We start from the raw sequence: 22,118 nt of genomic DNA on the forward strand, positions 1-22,118 counted from the left end.
AATATGCACCTATACTATATTTTAGAAACTTAGGTCTGCATTAACATTCTGTCAACTTTCTCACTGTAACTTCCTACATCCTAATTTATAATATTGCCTCTGTAAACTTGCCATGTTGTGATTGCACCCTCCTGCCTATAATGGTGCAATAGCATTACCTGGTTCCTTAGCTAGGACTACAGAAAAATTCCTATGCTCCAGCCAGTCTCCCGTATTTCTGTACTTTCCAAATTGCCTTTACCTTCACTTTCACTGTTTAACATAGGAATAAGCCATTTAGACCCTTGAGCCTGTCCCATCGTTCAGTAGGATTATGGTTGGTCTGTGACCTAACTCCATAAACCCACCATTGCCCCATTTTCCCCTTAATGAATTTGGTTAACAATCTTGAAAGCTTTGAACAAAAAACCCCTTAATAAATTCCAAGGGAATCAACATTAGTTTGCATAATCTCACCTCATAATTGAACCCTTCCTGTCCAGCTATCACTATGATAGATCTCTATTGCACTCTCCAAGGCCAGTATTTCCTCCCTAGGGTGTGGTATCCAGAATTACTCACAGACTTCAGGTGTGGTCTAACCAGAACTTTGGACAACTGAAGCATGACTTCCACTCCCTTATATGATAATCCTCTAGATATAAAGGCCAGGATTCCATTAACTTATTTTTAAGAATTATTTCTGTAGCTGTTCATGACATTTTAATGATCTATGGATCTGAATCTCCAAGTCGCCTTGGACCCTGGCTGTTTCCAGCTTTGCATCATTTAGAAAATATCCTGTTCTATCCATTTTCAGACCAAAGTGGGTGATTGCATTTGCCCACAGTAAAACCCATTTGTCATATTTTGGTCCATTCATTTAATTTATCAATATCTTGTTGTAATGGTACACTTCCATCAAGAGTACTAGCTGCCTTTGTATCACAGGCAAATGTGGATATGTAGCTTTCAATCCCATCATCTGTCATTACAAAATACAGTGAATAGTTGCAGCTGCCACACAAATCCTTGTGGGATACCACTATTTACATTCTGCCAATAGAGTACCTGCTCGTAATCCCTATTCTCTCCAGCCAGCCATTCAGCCATTTTCCTACGCAGTTCAACAATTTGCCTTCAATTCCACAGGCTTCAATTTTAGCTATTTTTTGGAAGTCCATATAAATACCCATAGACAATCCCATGTCCATTGCCTTAGTTACCTCTTCAGAAATCAATCAGATTTGTTGGTTATCGTCAACGTTTTACAAATTCATACTGGCTGTCTTTGTCCAGCTGAAAATTTCCAAGGTATTCAGTCACCCCCATCTCCACAACCCTTCGCCCCCATCCTTAATGCTCCACAGAATGTATCTATATAATAGAGGCAAAATTAAGACAAATTTTACCCACCTCCACACTTTCTAACTCTGATTCACCTGGACTTGATCTTGACCTTTGTGTGTTCTGTCAAAGTCTTACTTTTTTAATCAAATGCATCCTTTTCTTTTATACTGCAGTAATGAACAGTTTTGTTCCCTCTACAACTGGTTGACGTGTCTTCATTTATTTATGAAAACAGTATCTAAGAGATGTAATTTATTTACCAGGGAGAATATGCCAAGTCACTTTAAGTTTAAAGAGTACTGCCCTATGGTCTTCCGAAATTTGAGAGAGAGGTTTTCAATTGACGATCAGGATTTCCAGGTAGGTCTGCATTGCAACCACTTGATAACTGTGACAGGAATGAAAATTCCTCTTTTCAAATTCTCTTCCGTCACTCGGTGAATTTGTTTGGTATGATCACTCAATTGATTTAATGCTTAACTTTTTTGTGAGGTCTTGGTTTCCAATCCCAGAGCTGCCTTTTAAGAATTTGCCTCAGCTGGTTTAAATTATTTTGTGGGGGTTGGTGGGATGGATAGCTGTTACGTAGATGGCTATTGGAAGCAGTGTGTTCATCCTAAGATTACAATTAATGGTTGGAGCTCGGAATACCATTGGACAATCACATGATCACTGACAGTGGTTCAAATTGTCCTAGTTTACCAATTGTTTTTTTTTGTTGCCTGCAAGTGGGGTTGGGGGCGGGGTGGGTGGGTGGAATGCAGTTGTATCTTTGCAGTGAAATTTATATTGATAGAAAATTAGGATTCTTTGAATTAAAAGGTAGCAATGAAAACATTGGCAACAATGACTGATTCAGCAGAAGGGCATTAATGGACCAAGGTGTACTGGATTTTCAAAATAGTCATAGGCCAGAATTTTCCCATCTTGCTTGCCCCACTACTGCTGTCAGCGAGAATGGAGAATTTGGCACTCAACCAAATCTCTGTTCACAGCAATGGAACTGGATAATTCCAACTGCAGAAGAGGCGGGAGAATTCTGGCCATAGTTTCAAAGAAAATTAAAGGAACATTGCAACCAGAGAAACTGTAAGCATGTATAATGTAAATGAAAATGCTGTTTCCCAGTCTACCAAAGAAAAATGTCAACTATCTTCTCGAGGCTACAAATTTTGTATCAGTGATTGTAACCTACTTTGGTTTTGTGGCACTTATGAAGTGTCTGTTGTATTGGTATAACCTATACCTCTTTTATGAATAATTGTTAAGGTTATCGTTGTGTACACACCACAGAGTAAATTCTGTGCTCCCAGTAGTTATTGTGCTCACTGGAATTACAGTTCAGAAATTCAGCATTAAAGTCCATCTCCAACCCATACCCTTTTTCCTCGCTGGTAGCACATCACTTTGCAACAATACAAATATATATTAGAACATATGAAATTTAAAGAAATATTCCTAGTAATTTCACTTACAACAACTCAGCTTTTTATTTTTTTCTTCTGAATGAAAAGATTGGTTTCCGATCTTAAGAAATGAAACAGAACAGTGGATATTTATGTTTTCCTTAATCTGCAAACTTCTCCCTGAGGATTCCTAAACATATTGACAAGCTCCCCAGTTTCTAGAAGAAACAATCACTCAGATAAGAATAATGTCACTTGGCAGGAAACGTTATTTTTAGCATGCAGCAACAGATGTAACATGCTGGTAAGTGAACAAATGTAGGTGCTTGATAAAAGACTGATAGAAAACTGAAATCAAAGGCTGTCACCTTCTATATCTGTGATACGAGATGAAGGCATGTAAAATCGCCAGCTCCAACGCATCACTTCCTGATGAGCTCAATGCATTCTACGCCCGTTTTGAGCAAGAGGTCAGCGAGAGCACACCCTCCACCCTGGAGGCCTCGGACAAACCTGTATCTAAGGTCACCATTGCAGATGTCTGAGCAGCCTTCTTGAAAGTCAACCCATGGAAAGCGACTGGCCTGGATGAGGTACCCGAACGAGCACTCAGATCCTGCGCGAATCAGTTGGCGGGGGTATTCGTAGACATCTTCGACCTCTCTTTACAATAATCTGAGGTCCCTACCTACTTCAAGAAGATGCCCATCATTGCAGCACCAAAGAAAAGCCAAGCAGCGTGCCTTAATGACTATCAGCTGGTGGCTCTAACATCCATCATTATGAAGTACTTCAAAAGGCTAGTCATGGCACAAATCAATTTCAGCCTCCAAGTGCCTGGATCCACTGCATTTCGCCTACCGCCTCAACAGGTCCACACAGCCGCCATCTCCCTGACCCTACACTCAACCCTGGAACAGCTAGATAACAAAGACACCTATGTCAGACTCTTATTTATTGACTACAGCTCAGTCTTCAACACAATTATTCCTATGAAATGCATCTCCAAACCCCGTGGCCTGGGCCTCTGCTCCTCCCTCTGACTGGATCCTGAACTTCCTAACCCACAGACCACAATCCATAAGGATAGGCAACAACACCTCTTCCACGATCCTCCTCAACACCGGTGCTCCACAAAGCTGTGTTCTCAGCCCCCTACTATGCTCCTTATACACGTATGATTGTGTGGCCAAATTCTCCTCCAACTCGCTTTTCAAGTTTGCCAACGACACCACCGTAGTGGGTCGGATCTCAAACCATGATGAGACACAGTACAGGAATGAGATAGAGTGAACTGGTGCGATGACAATAATCTCTCCCTCAATGTCAACAAATGAAGGAGATTGTCATCGACTTCAGAAACTGTAGTGGAGAACATGCCCCCATCTACCTCAATGGGGACGAAGTAGAAATGGTTGAAAGCTTCAAGTGTTTAGGTGTCCAGATCACCAGCAACCTGTTCTGGTCCCCCCATGTTGACACTATAGTTAAGAAAGCCCACCAACGCCTCTACCTTCTCAGAAGACTAAGAAAATTTGGCATGTCAACTACAAGTCTCACCAACTTTTACAGGTGTACCATAGAAAGCATTCTTTCTGGTTGTATCAGAGCTTGGTATGTCTCCTGCTTTACTCAAGATTACAAGAAACTACAAAAAGTCATGAATGTAGCCCAATCCATCCCGCAAACCAGCCTCCCATCCATTGACTCTGTCTACACTTCCCACTGCCTCGGCAAAGCAGCCAGCATGATTAAGGACCCCACGCACCCCGGACATTTTCTCTTCCACCTACTTCCTTTGGGAAAAGTCTGAGGTCACGTACCAATCGACTCAAGAACAGCTTCTTCCCTGCCGCTGTCAGACTTTTGAATGGACCTACCTTGCATTAAGTTGATCTTTCTCTACACCCTAGCTATGACTGTAACACTACATTCTGCACTCTCTCATTTCCTTCTCTATGGACGGTATGTTTTGTCTGCATAGCGTGCAAGAAACAATACTTTTCACTGTATGTTAATAAGTGTGACAATAAATCAAATCAAGATATCACCGGTCTCTACCCCTCCTTTAGATAATCTGCTGTTGAAATAGCCACTCATGCCTGTCTTAACCCATACTCCAATGCTCTCCTGGCTGGCCTCCTAACTTCCACATTCCATTACTTTAAGCTCAGCCAAAACTAGGCTGCCTGTACTCCAACTTACAAAAAACCTCTCTGAACCATTACTTTGTATGGCTGCTCACCGATATCCACTCTCAGTCCACCAATACCTGAAAATTAAAATTCTCATCCTGGTGTTTAAATCTCTTGCACCACCAGCCCATATACCTCCCATCTCTGCAAACTACAATCCTCCAAGAAACTTGCGTTCTTCCAGTTCGAGGCTTGTGTCCATCACCAAAGGACATTTTGTCCTTGGATCTGGCTGTGCAAGGACTAAGGTCTGCAGTTTTCCCAAAATCTTTCACCTCTTTCTCATCTTTCAAGACCTTTTTCAAATCTACCATTTTAACCGAACTTGCGGTCACATTGCCTAATTTTTCCTTCTTTGGCTCAGTATCAATTTTTGTTTAATTGCACATTTGTGAATTATCTTTGACCTTTTTCTTTATTTAAAAGTGCAATGTAAACATAAGCTCTTGTTGTGTGCATGTCAGCCACTTTGGGGCCACACAGGCACCATTCATTCTTTTTTCAATATTTATGTTAGTAATGGTTAGCAATTGGCATCTATTTTTGACTGCTATATAAGGTACAATTTTATTTTCAGTTGTAAATTTGTCCATATTGGTGGTTCTACCCTTTTGCATTTCTGCTTTTCTACTTTCAGCAATGTACTTCCAGAAATATTCTTGCTCATTTAAATTTGGGATTGATAGAACATAGAACATTACAGCGCAGTACAGGCCCTTCAGCCCTCGATGTTGCACCGACCAGTGAAACCAATCTAAAGCCCATCTAACCTACACTATTCCAATATCATCCATATGTTTATCCAATAACCATTTGAATGTTCTTAATGTTGACGAGTCCACTACTGCTGCAGGCAGGGCATTCCACGCCCTTACTACTCTGAGTAAAGAACCTACCTCTAACATCTGTCCTATATCTCTCACCCCTCAATTTAAAGCTATGTCCCCTTGTGTTAGCCATCACCATCCGAGGAAAAAGGCTCTCACTGTCCACCCTATCTAATCCTCTGATCATCTTGTATGCCTCTATTAAGTCACCTCTTAACCTTCTTCTCTCTAACGAAAACAACTTCAAGCCCCTCAGCCTTTCCTCATACGATTTTCCCACCATACCAGGCAACATCCTGGTAAATCTCCTCTGCACCCTTTCCAACACTTCCACATCCTTCCTATAATGCGGCGACCAGAACTGTACGCAATACTCCAAGTGCGGCTGCACCAGAGTTTTGTACAGTTGCAACATGACCTCCTGGCTCCGAAACTCAATCCCTCTACCAATAAAAGCTAACACACCGTACGCCTTTTTAACAACCCTATCAACCTGGGTGCCAACTTTCAGGGATCTATGCACATGGACACCCAGATCCCTCTGTTCATCCACACTACCAAGTATCTTACCATTAGCCCAGTACTCTGTATTCCTGTTACTCCTTCCAAAGTGAATCACTTCACACTTTTCCGCATTAAACTCCATTTGCCACCTCTCAGCCCAGCTCTGCAGCTTATCTATGTCCCTCTGTAACCTGCCACTTCCCTCTGCACTGTCTACAACTCCACCGACTTTAGTGTCATCTGCAAATTTACTAACCCATCCTTCTATGCCCTCATCCAGGTCATTAATAAAAATGACAAACAGCAGTGGCCCTAAAACAGATCCTTGCGGTACACCACTAGTAACTGAACTCCAGGATGAATATTTCCCATCAACCACCACCTTCTGTTTTCTTACAGCTAGTCAATTCCTGATCCAAACCACTAAATCACCCTCAATCCCATGTGTCCGGATTTTCTGCAAAAGCTTACCATGGGGAACCTTATCAAACGCTTTGCTGAAATCCATATACACCACATCAACCGCTTTACCCTCATCCACCTCTTTGGTCACCTTCTCAAAGAAGTCAATAAGGTTTGTGAGGCACGACCTACCCTTCACAAAACCATGCTGACTATCCCTAATTATTCCTTTCCAGGTGATTATAAATCCTATCTCTTATAATCCTTTCCAATACTTTGCCCACAACAGAAGTACAGCTCACTGGTCTATAATTACCAGGGTTGTCCCTACTCCCCTTTTTGAACAAGGGGACAACATTTGCTATCCTCCAGTCGTCTGGCACTGTTCCTGTAGACAATGACGACCCAAAGATCAAAGCCAAAGGCTCTGCAATCTCCTCTCTAGCCTCCCAGAGAATCCTAGGATAAATTCCATCCGGCCCAGGGGACTTATCTATTTTTACCCTTTCCAGAATTGCTAACACCTCCTCTTTATGAACCTCAATCCCAACCAGTCCAACAGCCTGCATCTCAGTACTCCCCTTGACACTGTCCCTCTCCAGTGTGAATACTGACGAAAAATATTCATTTAGTGCCTCTCCTAACTCTTCAGGCTCCACGCACAACTTCCCACTCTTGTCCTTGACTGGCCCTAATCTTACCCTAGTCATTCTTTTACTCCTGACATACCTATAGAAAGCTTTAGGGTTTTCCTTGATCCTACCTGCCAAAGACTTCTCATGTCCCCTCCTGGCTCTTCTGTCTTTAGGTTCTTCCTGGCTAACTTGTAACTCTCAAGCTCCCTAACTGAGCCTATACATCTCATCTTAACATAAGTCTCCTTCTTCCTCTTCACAAGAGATTCAACCTCCTTAGTAAACCACGGTTCCCTCACACGTCTGCTTCCTCCCTGCCTGACAGGTACATATTTATCAAGGGCGCGTAGTAGCTGTTCCTTGAACAAGTTCCACATTTCAATTGTGCCCATCCCCTGCAGTTTCCTTCCCCAACCTATGCCAGCTAAATCTCGCCTAATCGCATCATCATTTCCTTTCCCCCAGCAATAACTCTTGCCCTTTGGTATATACCTATCCTTTTCCATAGCTAAGGTAAACGTAATCGAATTGTGGTCACTGTCACCAAAGTGCTTACCTACCTCCAAATTTAACACCTGGCCTGGTTCATTACCCAGTACCAAATCCAATGTGGCCTCGCCTCTTGTTGGTCTATCTACATACTGTGTCAGGAAGCCTTCCTGCACACATTGGACAAAAACCGACCCCTCCAAAGTACTTGAACTATAGCTTTTCCGTCAATATTTGTAAAGTTAAAGTCCCCCAGTACAACTACCCTGTTACTTTCGCTCCTATCCAGAATCATCTTTGCAATCTTTTCCTCTACATCTCTGGAACTTTTCGGAGGTCTATAAAAAAACTCCCAACAGGGTGACCTCTCCTTTCCTGTTTCTAACCTCAGCCCAAACTACCTCAGTAGACGAGTCCTCATCAAAAGTCCTTTCTGCCACCGTAATACTGTCCTTGACTAACAATGCCACACCTCCCCCTCTTTTACCACCTTCCCTGCACTTACTGAAACATCTAAACCCCGGAACCTGCAACAATCATTCCTGTCCCTTTTATTAGTCTTTTATACTATGTATATGCCATGTATGTCAAAGTATAATGTATTTTCCATTTTATATTAACTTGTACTGTGGATGGAGCTATTTAGGTTATACTGTTCAGTGTTTCTCTGCCTTTAGCTTCATTCAGTTGTATCTTTTTTCCCTATTTGGCTTAGTCATCTTGTTTTGATTTTTTTTATTTTGAGAACTGAGTGTCAATGTCAAGTTTATTTTGTAGCTGTGCACTTGAAGGTTTGAACCTATCCTTGATAAAATGGAACACTGAAGTAAAATCACCAGAAATTCAAATTTGTGCACATGAGTAATGAATATTGGTAAGAGGAATATTACAAGAATTTAGAAACAATTATGGATCATTTCGAGAATTCAACCAAAATTGTACATTTCCCATTTTAAAATAAAAGGAAAGCAATCAATAAAGTTGGCAGAATGCTGAATCACATGCAAGAAAGTAAAAGTTCAATACAACAGACGTTGGAGGAATTAATGCAAAGCCGAAAAGGGGACCTAATCAGGTCGAAACCTCAAACTGTGTCCAGTTTCTGACAGACAAAAAGTTAATAGAAGCCTTGCAGGTGGTGCAGCAATAATGGATTAATTTGACCTTTCGAATCAAAATGAGAAGCAAAGCTGGAGAAACTTGGGCTTTTGAGCCTTCGAAGCAGGTAATTTAAGAGGCGCTTTCACAGATGAACAAAATAGAAATGCTATACAAGAAATTAAACACTTCAGGTAAATTATGAAAGCACTGTAAGGGGACACGAGAAGGTTAAAAACAAGGGAAAGGCTACATTTATATAGCTCCTCAGCACACCCCAGCTCTCCATAATTGATCAATACTAAAAGCGGAATCATTACTGTTACAGAAGAAAAGTGAAACTGAGAACCAATGCCAGAATGTTCTTTGTAAAATAACTGATCAACACGTGGCATGGATGGCAGGATAGTCAGGTTGAACACCTGATATTTTAAAATAACAGGATACTCTTGAGAACGTGTGGGCACAAACTGGATGGACGAACTAAACGATATTCCTTGTCCACACCTACTCATGAACAGGATATTTATTTTGTCCATATTCAACCAACTAATGACACAATATAAATAGAGGGCGTGAATGGTCTAATTAATACTGCAAAATTAAATAGGCAATTCCACTTGCAAAATAGGTAATTGGCAAATGTACTTAACTCTGTTTATTTGATTTACTTTAATTGGCTACTGGTTTATTGATTAATGTGAGATGATGCATTTTGGTGGGAAGAATAAGGAGGTCACATGCTGCCTGGATAATGAGAGTCCAAACATGGTAAAGAAACAAAGAGCTTTAGGGGAATAGATAGGCAAAACACTAAAAGTAGCTTTATTAATAAATTTAATCAGGCCTTAAATGCATCACTTCGCATTTATCAGGATTGAACTCCATCTGCCATTTCTTTGCCCAAATTTCCAGCCTATCTATATCCTCTGTAGCTTCTGACAATGCTCCTCACTATCTGCAAGTCCTGCCAATTTTGTGTTGTCCGCAAACTTACTGATCACCCCAGTTACACCTTCTTCCAGATCACTTATATAAATCACAAACAGCAGAGGTCCCAATACCGAGCCCTGCGGAACACCACTAGTCACAGGCCTCCAGCCGGAAAAAGACCCTTCCACTACCACCCTCTGTCTTCTGTGACCAAGCCAGTTCTCCACCCATCTAGCCACCTCCCCCTTTATCCCATGAGATCCAACCTTTTTCACCAGCCTACCATGAGGGACTTTGTCAAACGCTTTACTAAAGTCCAAATATGAAACTTGGGTACAACAGGGAGTAATGAATAGCAAAGATATATTTGATTTTTTATTTGATTTATTATTGTCACATATATTAACATAGTGAAAAGTATTGTTTCTTGCGCTCTATACAGACAAAACATACTGTTCATAAAGAAGGAAACGAGAGAGTGCAGAATGTACTGTTACAGACATAGCTAGGTTGTAGAGAAAGATCAACTTAATGCAAGGTAAGTCCATTCAAAAATAATGTAAGCCTACTTCTGACACTAATAAATGAACTTTAAAAAACAATGACTTGAGCCAAATAGCCTGTTTCCTTGCTGTGCATTCTGTGTAATTCTTTAAGCACATGCCCTCGGCACGATGCATACCTTCACATAAGTGAATGAAAATAGAAGTTAGACAAGTAACAATTTCATCAGACCATGTCGCTGTTAAAGATGATGAGTCCAGAAATGGACTTGAATGAATATGCCATTGTGTATCCTTGCTTCGATACAACAAAACAAATCATTAATTCCAATTGCAATGACATGATTGATGCTCAACAAAGACGTGTGAGCAAATAATAATGGAGGAGATGGTGAAAGATTTAAAGAATGGCTAGTATGTGTAAAGTTGATTATAAAATAGTCTTATCAAGCAAGTCTACTATTAGCTTATTCCAAGATGTAGTATTTCACATTGCTGAATTTATGACGGAGAGAAAGTCATGGATGAAGCACCTGAAGATGGTTGGGCCTAGGACAGTCCTCTGAAGAGCTCTTGCAGCGATCTCTTGGGCTGAGATGACTCAAACCAATGGAGAGTCTCCCTCCTGATGAATTCAGTTCTTTTGTCCATGTTTTGACCAATGCTATCTTGAGGTCAGGAACTAAGTGGGCCCGGAACCCAAAGTGAGTGTGCTATTGCTGTGCAAGTGCTATTTAATAGCACTGTCAACAACCCATTCCATTGCTTTGATCATCAAGAGTAGACTAATGGAACAATAATTGGTCAGGTTAACAGGTTGAATTTGTCCTGCTTTTTGAGTATAGGGTGTACTTGGGCACATTTCCACATTGTCGGGTAGATATAGAACATAGACATAGAACATAGAAAGCCACAGCACAAACAGGCCCTTCGGCCCACAGGTTGCGCCGATCACATCCCCACCTCTAGGCCTATCTATAGCCCTCAATCCCATTAAATCCCATGTACTCATCCAGAAGTCTCTTAAAAGACCCCAACGAGTTTGCCTCCACCACCACCGACGTCAGCCGATTCCACTCACCCACCACCCTCTGAGTGAAAAACTTACCCCTGACATCTCCTCTGTACCTACCCCCCAGCACCTTAAACCTGTGTCCTCTCGTAGCAACCATTTCAGCCCTTGGAAATAGCCTCTGAGAGTCTACCCTATCCAGACCTCTCAACATCTTGTAAACCTCTATCAGGTCACCTCTCATCCTTCGTCTCTCCAGGGAGAAGAGACCAAGCTCCCTCAACCTATCCTCATAAGGCATGCCCCCCAATCCAGGCAACATCCTTGTAAATCTCCTCTGCACCCTTTCAATGGCTTCAACATCTTTCCTGTAATGAGGTGACCAGAACTGCGCGCAGTACTCCAAGTGGGGTCTAACCAGGGTCCTATAAAGCTGCAGCATTATCTCCCGACTCCTAAACTCAATCCCTCGATTAATGAAGGCCAGTACGCCGTACGCCTTCTTGACCGCATCCTCCACCTGCGAGGCCGATTTAAGAGTCCTATGGACCCGGACCCCAAGGTCCTTCTGATCCTCTACACTGCTAAGAATGGTACCCTTCATATTATATTGCTGCTTCATCCCATTGGATCTGCCAAAATGGATCACCACACACTTATCCGGGTTGAAGTCCATCTGCCACTTCTCCGCCCAGTCTTGCATTCTATCTATGTCTCGCTGCAACTTCTGACATCCCTCCAAACTATCCACAACACCACCTACCTTGGTGTCGTCAGCAAACTTACCAACCCATCCCTCCACTTCCTCATCCAGGTCATTTATGAAAATGACAAACAGCAAGGGTCCCAGAACAGATCCCTGGGGCACTCCACTGGTCACTGACCGCCATGCAGAGAAAGACCCCTCCACAGCCACTCTCTGCCTTCTGCAGGCAAGCCAGTTCTGGATCCACAAGGCAACAGCCCCTTGGATCCCATGCCCTCTCACTTTCTCAAGAAGTCTTGCATGGGGGATCTTATCGAACGCCTTGCTGAAGTCCATATAGACCACATCCACCGCTCTTCCTTCGTCAATGTGTTTGGTCACATTTTCAAAGAACTCAACCAGGCTCGTAAGGCACGACCTGCCCTTGACAAAGCCGTGCTGACTACTTTTGATCATACTAAACTTCTCTAGATGATCATAAATCCTGTCTCTCAGGATCCTCTCCATCAACTTACCAACCACTGAGGTTAGACTCACCGGTCGGTAATTTCCCGGGCTGTCCCTGTTCCCTTTCTTGAATATAGGGACCACATCTGCAATCCTCCAATCCTCCGGAACCTCTCCCGTCTCCATCGACGATGCAAAGATCATCGCCAAAGGCTCCGCAATCTCCTCCCTCGCCTCCCACAGTAACCTGGGGTACATCCCATCCGGTCCCGGCGACTTACCAACCTTGATGCCATTCAATAGTTCCAACACATCCTCTTTCTTTATGTCCACATGCTCGATCCTTTCTGTCCACCGCAAACCAGCAGTACAACCACCCAGATCCCTTTCCACCGTGAATACCGAGGTAAAGTATTCATTAAGCAGCTCCGCCATTTCTAACGGTTCCGCACAAACTTTTCCCCCTTCACCTTTTAAGGGTCCTATGCCTTCACATCTCATCCTTTTACTCAGTGTTTAACCTGTACTGAAACAAAATGACTCGGTGTGGCTTGCTCTGGAATACAAGTTTTCAATATTACTGCTTCTATGTTGTCAGGGCCATGACCTTTCCGTATCTAATGCCTTCAGCTATTTCTTGATATCAGTTGGAGTGAATCCAGTTGGCTGATACTGGGGACCTCAGCAGGAAGCCGAGATGGATCATCCACTCAGCTCTTCTGGCTGAAGTTGGTTGAAAATGCTTCTGTCTTATCTTTTGCATTGACATACTGGGCTCCCTCATCATTGAGGATGGGTATATTGGTGGAACCCGTCCTCTAATTGTTTGATGCCCATCACCAGTAATGACTGGATGTGGTAGGATTGCAGAGCATCAAGCTTATCCATTGGTTATGGGATCACTTGGTTCTGGCTATCATATACTGCCTCTGCTGTTTATCATGCATGTTGTAACTTCACCAGGTTGGCACCTCATTTTTAGGTATGATTGTTGCAGCTCTTGGCATGTTCCCCTGCGTTCCTCATTGCCCACCTTGATTTGGTATAGTTTGTAAATTTGATCCATTTGTGTTGGGTTTATGAATCCATGTCATTAATGTCAATTCAAAACGGGGATATCTGGGCACCCAACTCAGTAATTGCACTCGCCCTAATAAAACTTCTGAAAGAATCTATTGTTTCCTGCCCTTGAAAGAATGCCCATGTGTTGGTCTGAATTTCCCCACTAGTTTACGCTTAACTAGTAAGATTTTGGCAAGAACCTTTACACGTGGTTTTTGGAAGTCACGGCATATTGAAGCACTTTCCATAGTCCATTTGGAATGTTGTTTCCTCAAACTTCAGGGAGACTGAACTTCACTTCTGCATCTGTGTGGCACTGTTTAATGGGTTATTAATATAACAGCTATCAATCTTGCTCTTCGGTTGATACATAGGTGCCTGGATCTGTGCTCTCACCCTTTGGGCACAATGTTAGCCTGTTTTCAAAATGCCAGGACCTTCCCAGTTTCCACTAAATCCCCCACCATGGTTGTCAAATCTCACCCTAAATTTCTTGGCAATTAGAAGTGGCTGTTTTCGATTCTGTTGGTAAAAAAGAGTGACAAAAACCTATTTTGAGCTTATTTCAACCCAAACCTTTTCAACCCAAATGTAATCATTAAAGGCTTACATGGACCACCTATCAGGCAGAGTAATAAATGGATTATTTCCTTATGGAAAATTAACTCTACTATTTACAAGGACCATGATGCAGCATTGTATCATTGTTTGTGTTGCACATTTCTGTAGATAAACATAGAAACTAGAAGCAGGAGAAGGCCATTCGGCCCTTAATGCCTGCTCCGCCATTCATTATGACGATAGCTGATCATATTCAATATCTTGATTTTCCCCCTTTCCCCCCATATCCCTTGATCCCGTTAGCCCCAAGAGCTATATCTAATTCCTTCTTGAAATCACAACGTTTTTGCCTCAACTACTTTCTGTGGTAGTGAATTCCACACATTCACCACTCACTAGGTGAATAAATTTCTCCTCACCTCAGTTCTGAAAGGTTTACCCTTATCCTTAAACTATGACCCCTAGTTCTGGACTCCCCCTGCTATCGGAGACATTCTGAATCTACCTTGTCTAACCCTGTTAGAATTTTATAAGTTTCTATGAGATCCTCTCTCACTCTTTTAAACTCCAGCAAATATAATCCTTAACCGACTTAGTCTCTCCTCATATGACAGCCTGCCATCCCAGGAATCAGCCCGGTAAACCTTTGCTGTACTACCTATATAGCAAGGACATCCTTCTCATATAAGGACACCAAAACTGCACACAATACTCCAGGTATGGCCTCACCAATGCCCTATGCAATTGCAGTAAAACATCTCTATTCCTATACTCAACACCTCTCGCTTTGAAGGCCAACATACCATTTGCCGCCTTTACTGCCTGCTGTACCTGCACGCTTACAAGATGATGTGTTGCTGAATTATACATTGGGTCTTTTAAACAGAAACAAAATTATTTACAAAATTTTGACTTAAAAATTGTTTACAATGAATCATGGAAAAGTCAACTCAGTGTCCTAAAGAGAAAGACCAACGACACCGGTTCAATCCCCATCCTGGCTGAGATTATTCTTGAGGCCTGTTTCTTCACTTTGCCCCATTCTGATATTGTGCTATGAGCCAAAGTTAGCAATCCTCAGACAGCAAGGATGCTACCTAGGAAGAGAGAGATAAGCAAAATGTCTGACAGTATTGGAAATTTAAGAGATCTTAGTGTGTTGTAAAAGAGAGTGTGTGAGCCAAAGGCTATATCTGTGATAGGGATACAATTTTCAGAAATTATATAGAAACTCAGAATGACCTGAGACATACTGGTATTATTTTAAGAAATTGTCACCCTTAAGTGGCAGGGTGGCACAGTGGTTAGTACTGCTGCTCACAGCGCCAGGAACCTGGGTTCGATTTCCAGCTTGGGTCACTGCTTGTGTGGAGTTTGCACATTCTCCCCGTCTCTGTGTGGGTTTTCTCCGGGTGTTCTTGTTTGCTCCCACAGTCCAAAGATGTGCAGGTCAGGTGGATTGGCCATGCAAAATTGCTCCTTAGTGTCAGGGGGACTAGCTAGGGTAAATGCATGGTGTTATGGGGATAGGGGCTGGGTGGGATTGTGGTCAGTGCAGACTCCTTCTGCACTGTAGGATTCTATGATTCTAAGTGCTCCAGTTGAAGAAGAACTTCCAGCCTGTAAAGATAAATGGCAGGGAACTCCTTTCTTAACTTGGAGAGGAAGGAATAGAGAATGAGAAGAGATATGGTGGAAAATAATCACTAGTACTGTTGTGTGCTTTGTTGCAGTTAAAGACGCAACTGCTGTTGGTTAATAATCTTGACTTATTTTAACCAATACGCTCTGGTGTGTGTGTCCAGTTGACCAATAGATGCTAGGCCTGCTTCAGCTTAATAAAAGGATCTTAATAAAACCAAAGAATGTTATCATTTATATAAGAAGAAACGTTGCAAATGTGGCACCGGGCACACTCCAGGTATTGTTAAACTGAAGTGTTAGCAGAAGTGGTTCATTTGGGGGTGATATCTGTAAGAATACCATTTCTTCAGTTTTGCAGATTTTAAAAATCCCTTTCATTTAAATTTCACTAATATCCATGTTTCTTTTAGCTCTAACCTAGTATGCAAATAGTTACAAGATGATTCCGCATTATTTTTGTATCCAATGAAATGCTATTTTCAGCAATTTTGTGAATAACGTGCTGGTATAACTTCATCTGTGATTATGGCTGTTGTTTATTTATATGGCCTATTTCTGTTGTTGCTGAAAAGACAGCATATTACCAAAGATTTTAGCTTTGTCCTCAACAGGACAAATGCAAGAATGCCAAATTTCAAACAATATCAATTTATACTACAGGAGAAAAAGTGCTGATTGGTTAACAGGTTGACTCTGGCTGAAGCATTGCCATGAAGAAAACAATGGGGAGCGACAGGTCTCAAGCTCCTGCATAACTAAATGTAGTTAATAGCACACTCAGGATTATTCAGCAAGTGCTGCCCAATCGTGGAATCACATCTAACAGCAGATGTTTTTTAGATTTTGCATAGGTAGGCTAGTTGGATAGAGTCTGTACTCCATCTACAACAAACAACCAAAAGAGCTATGATAAATAAAAGCAAAATACTGTGGATGCTGGAAATCTGAAATAAAAACACCAGAAAGTTCTGGAAATATTCAGCAGGACTGGGTAGCATCTGTGGAGAGAGAAACAAAATTAACATTTCAAGTCCATATGATTGATCTTCAGAGTTAAAGAGAGGGAGAAATATGATGGATTTTAGACTGTGTAAGAGGGGGGAAAGAACAATAGGAGGTTAGGATAGATGGGAGCTCAGAGATTTAACAAAGATACCAAGGGCACATGGCACAAGTCAAAATGCGTTAACAGTAGTGTTAAAGACTAAAGAAGGTGCTGATAGTGGCATAAAGGTAAGATAGCAGAATGTGTTAACAGCAGAAACATTGTTTGCTTCAATCAGCCATTTGTTGGGATGCATGGCCCATGTACCTGGCATTGCACTAGCTTTGGAATTCATACACAAAGTTGCTCAATTATATGGTAAGCAGAATGTCTTTTTGGACTGACAGCAGCATCTTGTTACCTGGGAGTTTGGGGAGCCTATTGGTCCCTGTTGTTTTCTTCATGGCAACGCGTTGGCCAGACTGAGTTGACTCGCTAACCAATCAGCACCCTTTTCTCCTGTAGTACAAACTGTTGTGACCATTTGAAATTTGGCATTCTTGCATTTGTTCTGGTGTGTGAAAGACACAAAGCTTTGGCGGCCTGTCCCCCTTTTCAGCAATATAGAAGTTCTGTACGACCAAGCGATTACATCTCAATTACTTTTGATTACAAATTGGGATATGTTCTAACCTATCCCAATTAGTAGTCAATAGTTGGGTGACTTATGGATCATATTTCACCAACCTGATTTGTTCAGCGACCATGTTTATTGTACAATATTGGATTGTCAATTTATGAGCCTGATATTATTTTCATCATATAAATGCTTCATAAACCCAACTAATTACTGATCTTTCGAGTATGATTTAGCTTTGTTTTGCAGCTAACTACAATTGGAATTCCATGCCAATCATAAATCTCTTGAGAAGGTATTCAAAAATACTTCCATAAACTAAAAATATTAAAACTTCATGGTTCCTTTCACTTCTCCTTTTCTTCAATGGTATGAATGATATCAGATTTTACAAATCTGGAACACATGTTGAGAACATTTTTCTTCTTTAATTCGCTGAATTAAAAGAACTTTGAATATTTTATGAAGCCAAACATATAAATGGTTTTGCTGAACAAGTGTAAAAGGGAAAAATATTGCCGGAGGTCAATAAATGTTATACCTGTATATTGTGAGGGGCTAAGACCTCATGCTGTTTGGTTTTATAAAATATATACAGATACCCTCATGGGCTATTTCTAAATGCTAAAAACTGAACAAAATAGTTGAAACTGTGTCGTGCTGTGACCCATGAACAAAATGAGCCATTTTGCAGTTTCTGAAGTCTCTCACCTCTTTATCTCTGACAGCCACTAATAACCTCCTGTGGATTATACAGCCCAATCTCAAAGAGAACTATACAAAGGCCATCTGCATTTCATGACCCAGATTGACCATTAGGAGGCTGCTGGTCTGCTAAGACAAACTGCCCCGCAACCTTTTAATTCTTAATGGTTGAGACATATAACAATCTAATATTTAACAAATTCGAAGGACGCACATTCTCTATCAAAGACAGTGTGGAGCAGTGGGAGTCGTGTGACAAGGGCCTCTGGCTTGTGGAACCAGTAATATTGACTTGCAAAGAGCTCAGTCTGCTATTTACCATCTAATTGGCAGCCTCACAGAAAAGGAACTTTAGCCTAGGTTGGACAGTTGGCCCCATCTAAATTACTTCTGCTGGAAATTCTATACCATTGCCTACAAGACTGGTTCATATCATGGTGCCTATCTCATTGTGTGAAGTCAAAACCACTGGGAAAGTGAATTATACAGCATCGGTTTTCAACTGGTCAACTCCATGAAGGATTACCTCACTGGAAATTGTTTTTGGACTCTGGAATCCACGTGAAACAGTATTTCTTTACTCTGTGATCTCTGCACTGTAAATCTTCCTTTTCTCTATTCCTCTCTTTATATGCTGGGAAGTTCAGGCTCCATTGTGGCAAGAACCCCATGGGAGATTCAGCAGCCCAGCCAAAACCGCATTGATTTGCAGCAGAGCATGATGATCCTGGCAGTGGATGGGGCAGAAAGATCCCACCCTGAGTGTGGAGGCATCATTGCAACCTCCCATTCAAATTTTGAGTTTGTGCAAATAAACTAACCCTTTGAGTTCATCCTATCTCTAATTTGCTATTGAGTTATTAATAGAAAATTGAATCTCACCAAAACTGAGGATTTGGGGAATACACCACTACTTATAAAGAGGGAAACAAATCAAAGCACCTTTCTGTTTGCTGACAAGTGGTGAGAAGTAAAATTAGTGCTGTTTTAAATTAACCCCCTCCTGTCCATAACAATACATGTGTATTATATTCAAATTATGAAATTGGTGTTTTCATATATGTATTTATTTTGAATAAACCTCATCCAAAGTCTCAATGCTGATTTTTTAAAAAGACAATTTAATGTAATTTGATTTTTATAAAAGGTCTCTCCCAATTAATTTACAATTCCTGATGAAGCATCACACTGTCGGCTTCAAGTATTTTCTTTTGTTTGTGTTTTTTAATTTCAACAAATGCGAACTTTCAAATGTCGATTTGTATAGGGTTTTATACAATGGAGCCTGTGTTCTAATGTCTGGAAAGTTTGCATCCGATGCAGGTGAAAGTGAAAACTGCTCCAGGCTTTCAAAGATTCTGGATGAAGTCATTTTGGGGACAAAATGGAGGAGGTTTTAATCTGCCCTTAACAGTGCTATAAGTGGCAGGAACAAGAGCAGAGGTGAAAACTTTAAGAAACATATTTGGGTGGCACAGTGGTTAGCACTGATGCCTCATAGCGCCAGGGACCAGGGTTCAATTCCAGTCTCGGGTAACTGTCTGTGTGGAGTTTGCACATTCTCCCTGTGTCTGTGTGGGTTTCCTCTGGGTGCTCCGATTTCCTCCCACAGTCCATAGATGTGTGGTTTAGGGTTCATTGGCCATGTTAAATTGACCCTACTATCGGGGGATCAGCAGGGTAAATGTGTGGGGTTACGGGAATAGGGCCTGGGTGGGATCGTTGTCGGTACAGACTCGATGGGCCGAATGGCCGCCTCCTGTACTGTAGGGATTCTATGATTCTATATTCAATATGTGATTAGATCTGAGAATGAAAACTTTGGACTTCTAAAGCAGTGAGCTAAGGTGCTTTAAATAGTCTTTTCCTAACTTTACATTTTCTTATTTTACCTAATCTGGAGTTAATAATGAACACAGTGAGTGTCTAAAGCAAGAAGCTATTTCATGTCTTTAACATTAATATCCCTCAACTTAACCAGCACAAATTATTTTCCAAAACACAATGTTGATATTTTTAATAAACATGATCGATTCCCTTCGACTTGAAGATTGGAGGACTTCTGTTCTGCAGCAGTATACTTTGTTGCCGTGCTACAAACTAACCTTTGTATTAATTTTCACTACAGCAAAATCTGTTGCTCTCTGGAGTTGGATCATCGAATGTATTTGTATGACATTGATGTAGTATGTGGATTTTTCTCTGAAATGTAGATATAATGCATCCATTACTTTGTGCTTCAGAGGTCAGTTGTTGCTTCTTACTGCCTCTTGCTGCACATTTGTGTTCACAATATCTACACGTTAAACCTGCCCAGGTTGTGGAGTAAGCTGTGTTGAAGACGGTGTGGCAGGAGCCTCAACGTGCATTTGGATGATAGAGAAAGGCAATATGTGCTTAATGTTGCAGCTCTGGGAATTCATGTGCATAGATCTTTGAAGGTGGCAAGACAAATTGAGAGAGTAATTAACCAACCATTGGGCTTGAGAAATAGAACCAATGAGTGCAAAAGCAGAGAAATCATGCCAAACTTGTAAAAAGCTTTAGATCTGCTACATAAAGAGTATTACAACCAGTTCTGGTTAGCACACGTCAGGAAGAATGTGAGAGGGTGCAAAGGAGATTTACCAAGATGGTTCAAGGGAATTTGGTTTAGAGAAGCTGGAGTTGTTCTTCAAGCAAGACTGTTTGAGGAGAGTGCTGATGGAGGTGTACAGAATCATGACAGGTTTTGATAAATTAGACTAAGGAAATCTGTTCTCATTAGCTGAGAGCACAAAGTCGAGGGAACAGTGATTTTAAGGTTGTATATAGAGATTTAGGGGGAATATAAGGAAGAACTTGATCAAAGAGTGATAATGACTTACCTATGAGGGTGGTGGAAGAGGGGACGTTCATTTCAAAAGGAAATTGGGCAGACAATTGAGGGAAATAAACAAGCAGTGTTACGGTGATAAAATGGTGCAATGGGACAGAGAAGCTGCATGGAATTCATGGGCCAAAGTTTTCAGATTCTGGCAGGGGTTTGAACAGTGGAGTGTGGTTTTTCCCTTGCAATCCCTAAAACTTGCAAAATTACATTGTTAACTCATTTAATTGATGTGTTTAATATTTGTGAGAAATGCCTATGGGATATTTGATTCAGATATAAGAAATTTAAATATCAAGAAAGGCTTACCAATGATCCCAAATTAGGATTAGGAATTTGCATGACCTCTACTATACTTGTTACAGGTAATGTTTTTCTTGGTGTTATTGCTTTTTAAAACACCAATCAAGAAATTGAAAATGTATTTAAATTTGAGGGTTGATTACTTTTCAACCGATCCCAAGATGAGCTATTGCAGTAATTCCAATTATTGCAGTGCAAAACACCCTAAAATTGTTCATATTTCTCCACCAGAGAGATTTGGCTGAATGCCAAGCTATGACCAAATTGCAGCACCTCAATAACTAATGGTGTTTATCCCAAGAAGATGTTCTGCTTGAATCACACTTCATCGATCTGCTTCATTTGAAAACAAATCTACATGAAAATGCCACTGGCAAAGAATGCCACACAACAACAAGATTAATTCTCAGCCATCATCATCCCATGATCTCTCTCTAAGATATTGTCATTGCCTGGAACTTTTCAGCATCAATGTTGTTTACTCACCCACGGGTCTTGGGGCTTGCATTTGGATAGGGGAAAATGCCTATTGGTATGAATCCTTAAACACGTGAATTAATTAATTCATTCTTGTCAGCTGATGTCTGAAAAAAGTTGATGTTATTTAACTGTCTGAACATCTTCATGCTATAATTAATTAATGGGACAGTGGTTAGCACTGCTGCCTCGCAGCACCAAGAACCCCAGTTCGATTCTGGCCTTGGGTGGCTATCTATGTGGAGTTTGCACACACTCCCTGTGCCTGCATGGGTTTCCTCCTCAGGTGCTCTGATTTCCGTCTAAAGATGTGAAGGTTAGGTGGATTAGCCATGGTAAATGTGCGAGGTTATGAGGATAGGGTGGGAGTGGGGAGGCCTGGGTAAGAT

At 41.3% G+C, this 22,118-nt stretch overlaps 1 protein-coding gene across 1 annotated transcript in view; it reads left to right on the forward strand.

The window, feature by feature from the left end:
- Positions 1 to 22,118, forward strand: part of pip4k2aa (phosphatidylinositol-5-phosphate 4-kinase, type II, alpha a) — a 194,283-nt gene that overhangs the window by 99,458 nt on the left and 72,707 nt on the right. The window contains exon 3 of the mRNA XM_078234551.1: positions 1,593 to 1,689. Coding sequence (XP_078090677.1) covers positions 1,593 to 1,689 — 97 coding nt within the window. The remainder of the gene's footprint in view (positions 1 to 1,592; positions 1,690 to 22,118) is intronic.

This window comes from Mustelus asterias, chromosome 2 (assembly GCF_964213995.1).
Source record: "Mustelus asterias chromosome 2, sMusAst1.hap1.1, whole genome shotgun sequence".
In the NCBI taxonomy this organism is placed as follows: Eukaryota; Metazoa; Chordata; class Chondrichthyes; order Carcharhiniformes; family Triakidae; genus Mustelus; species Mustelus asterias.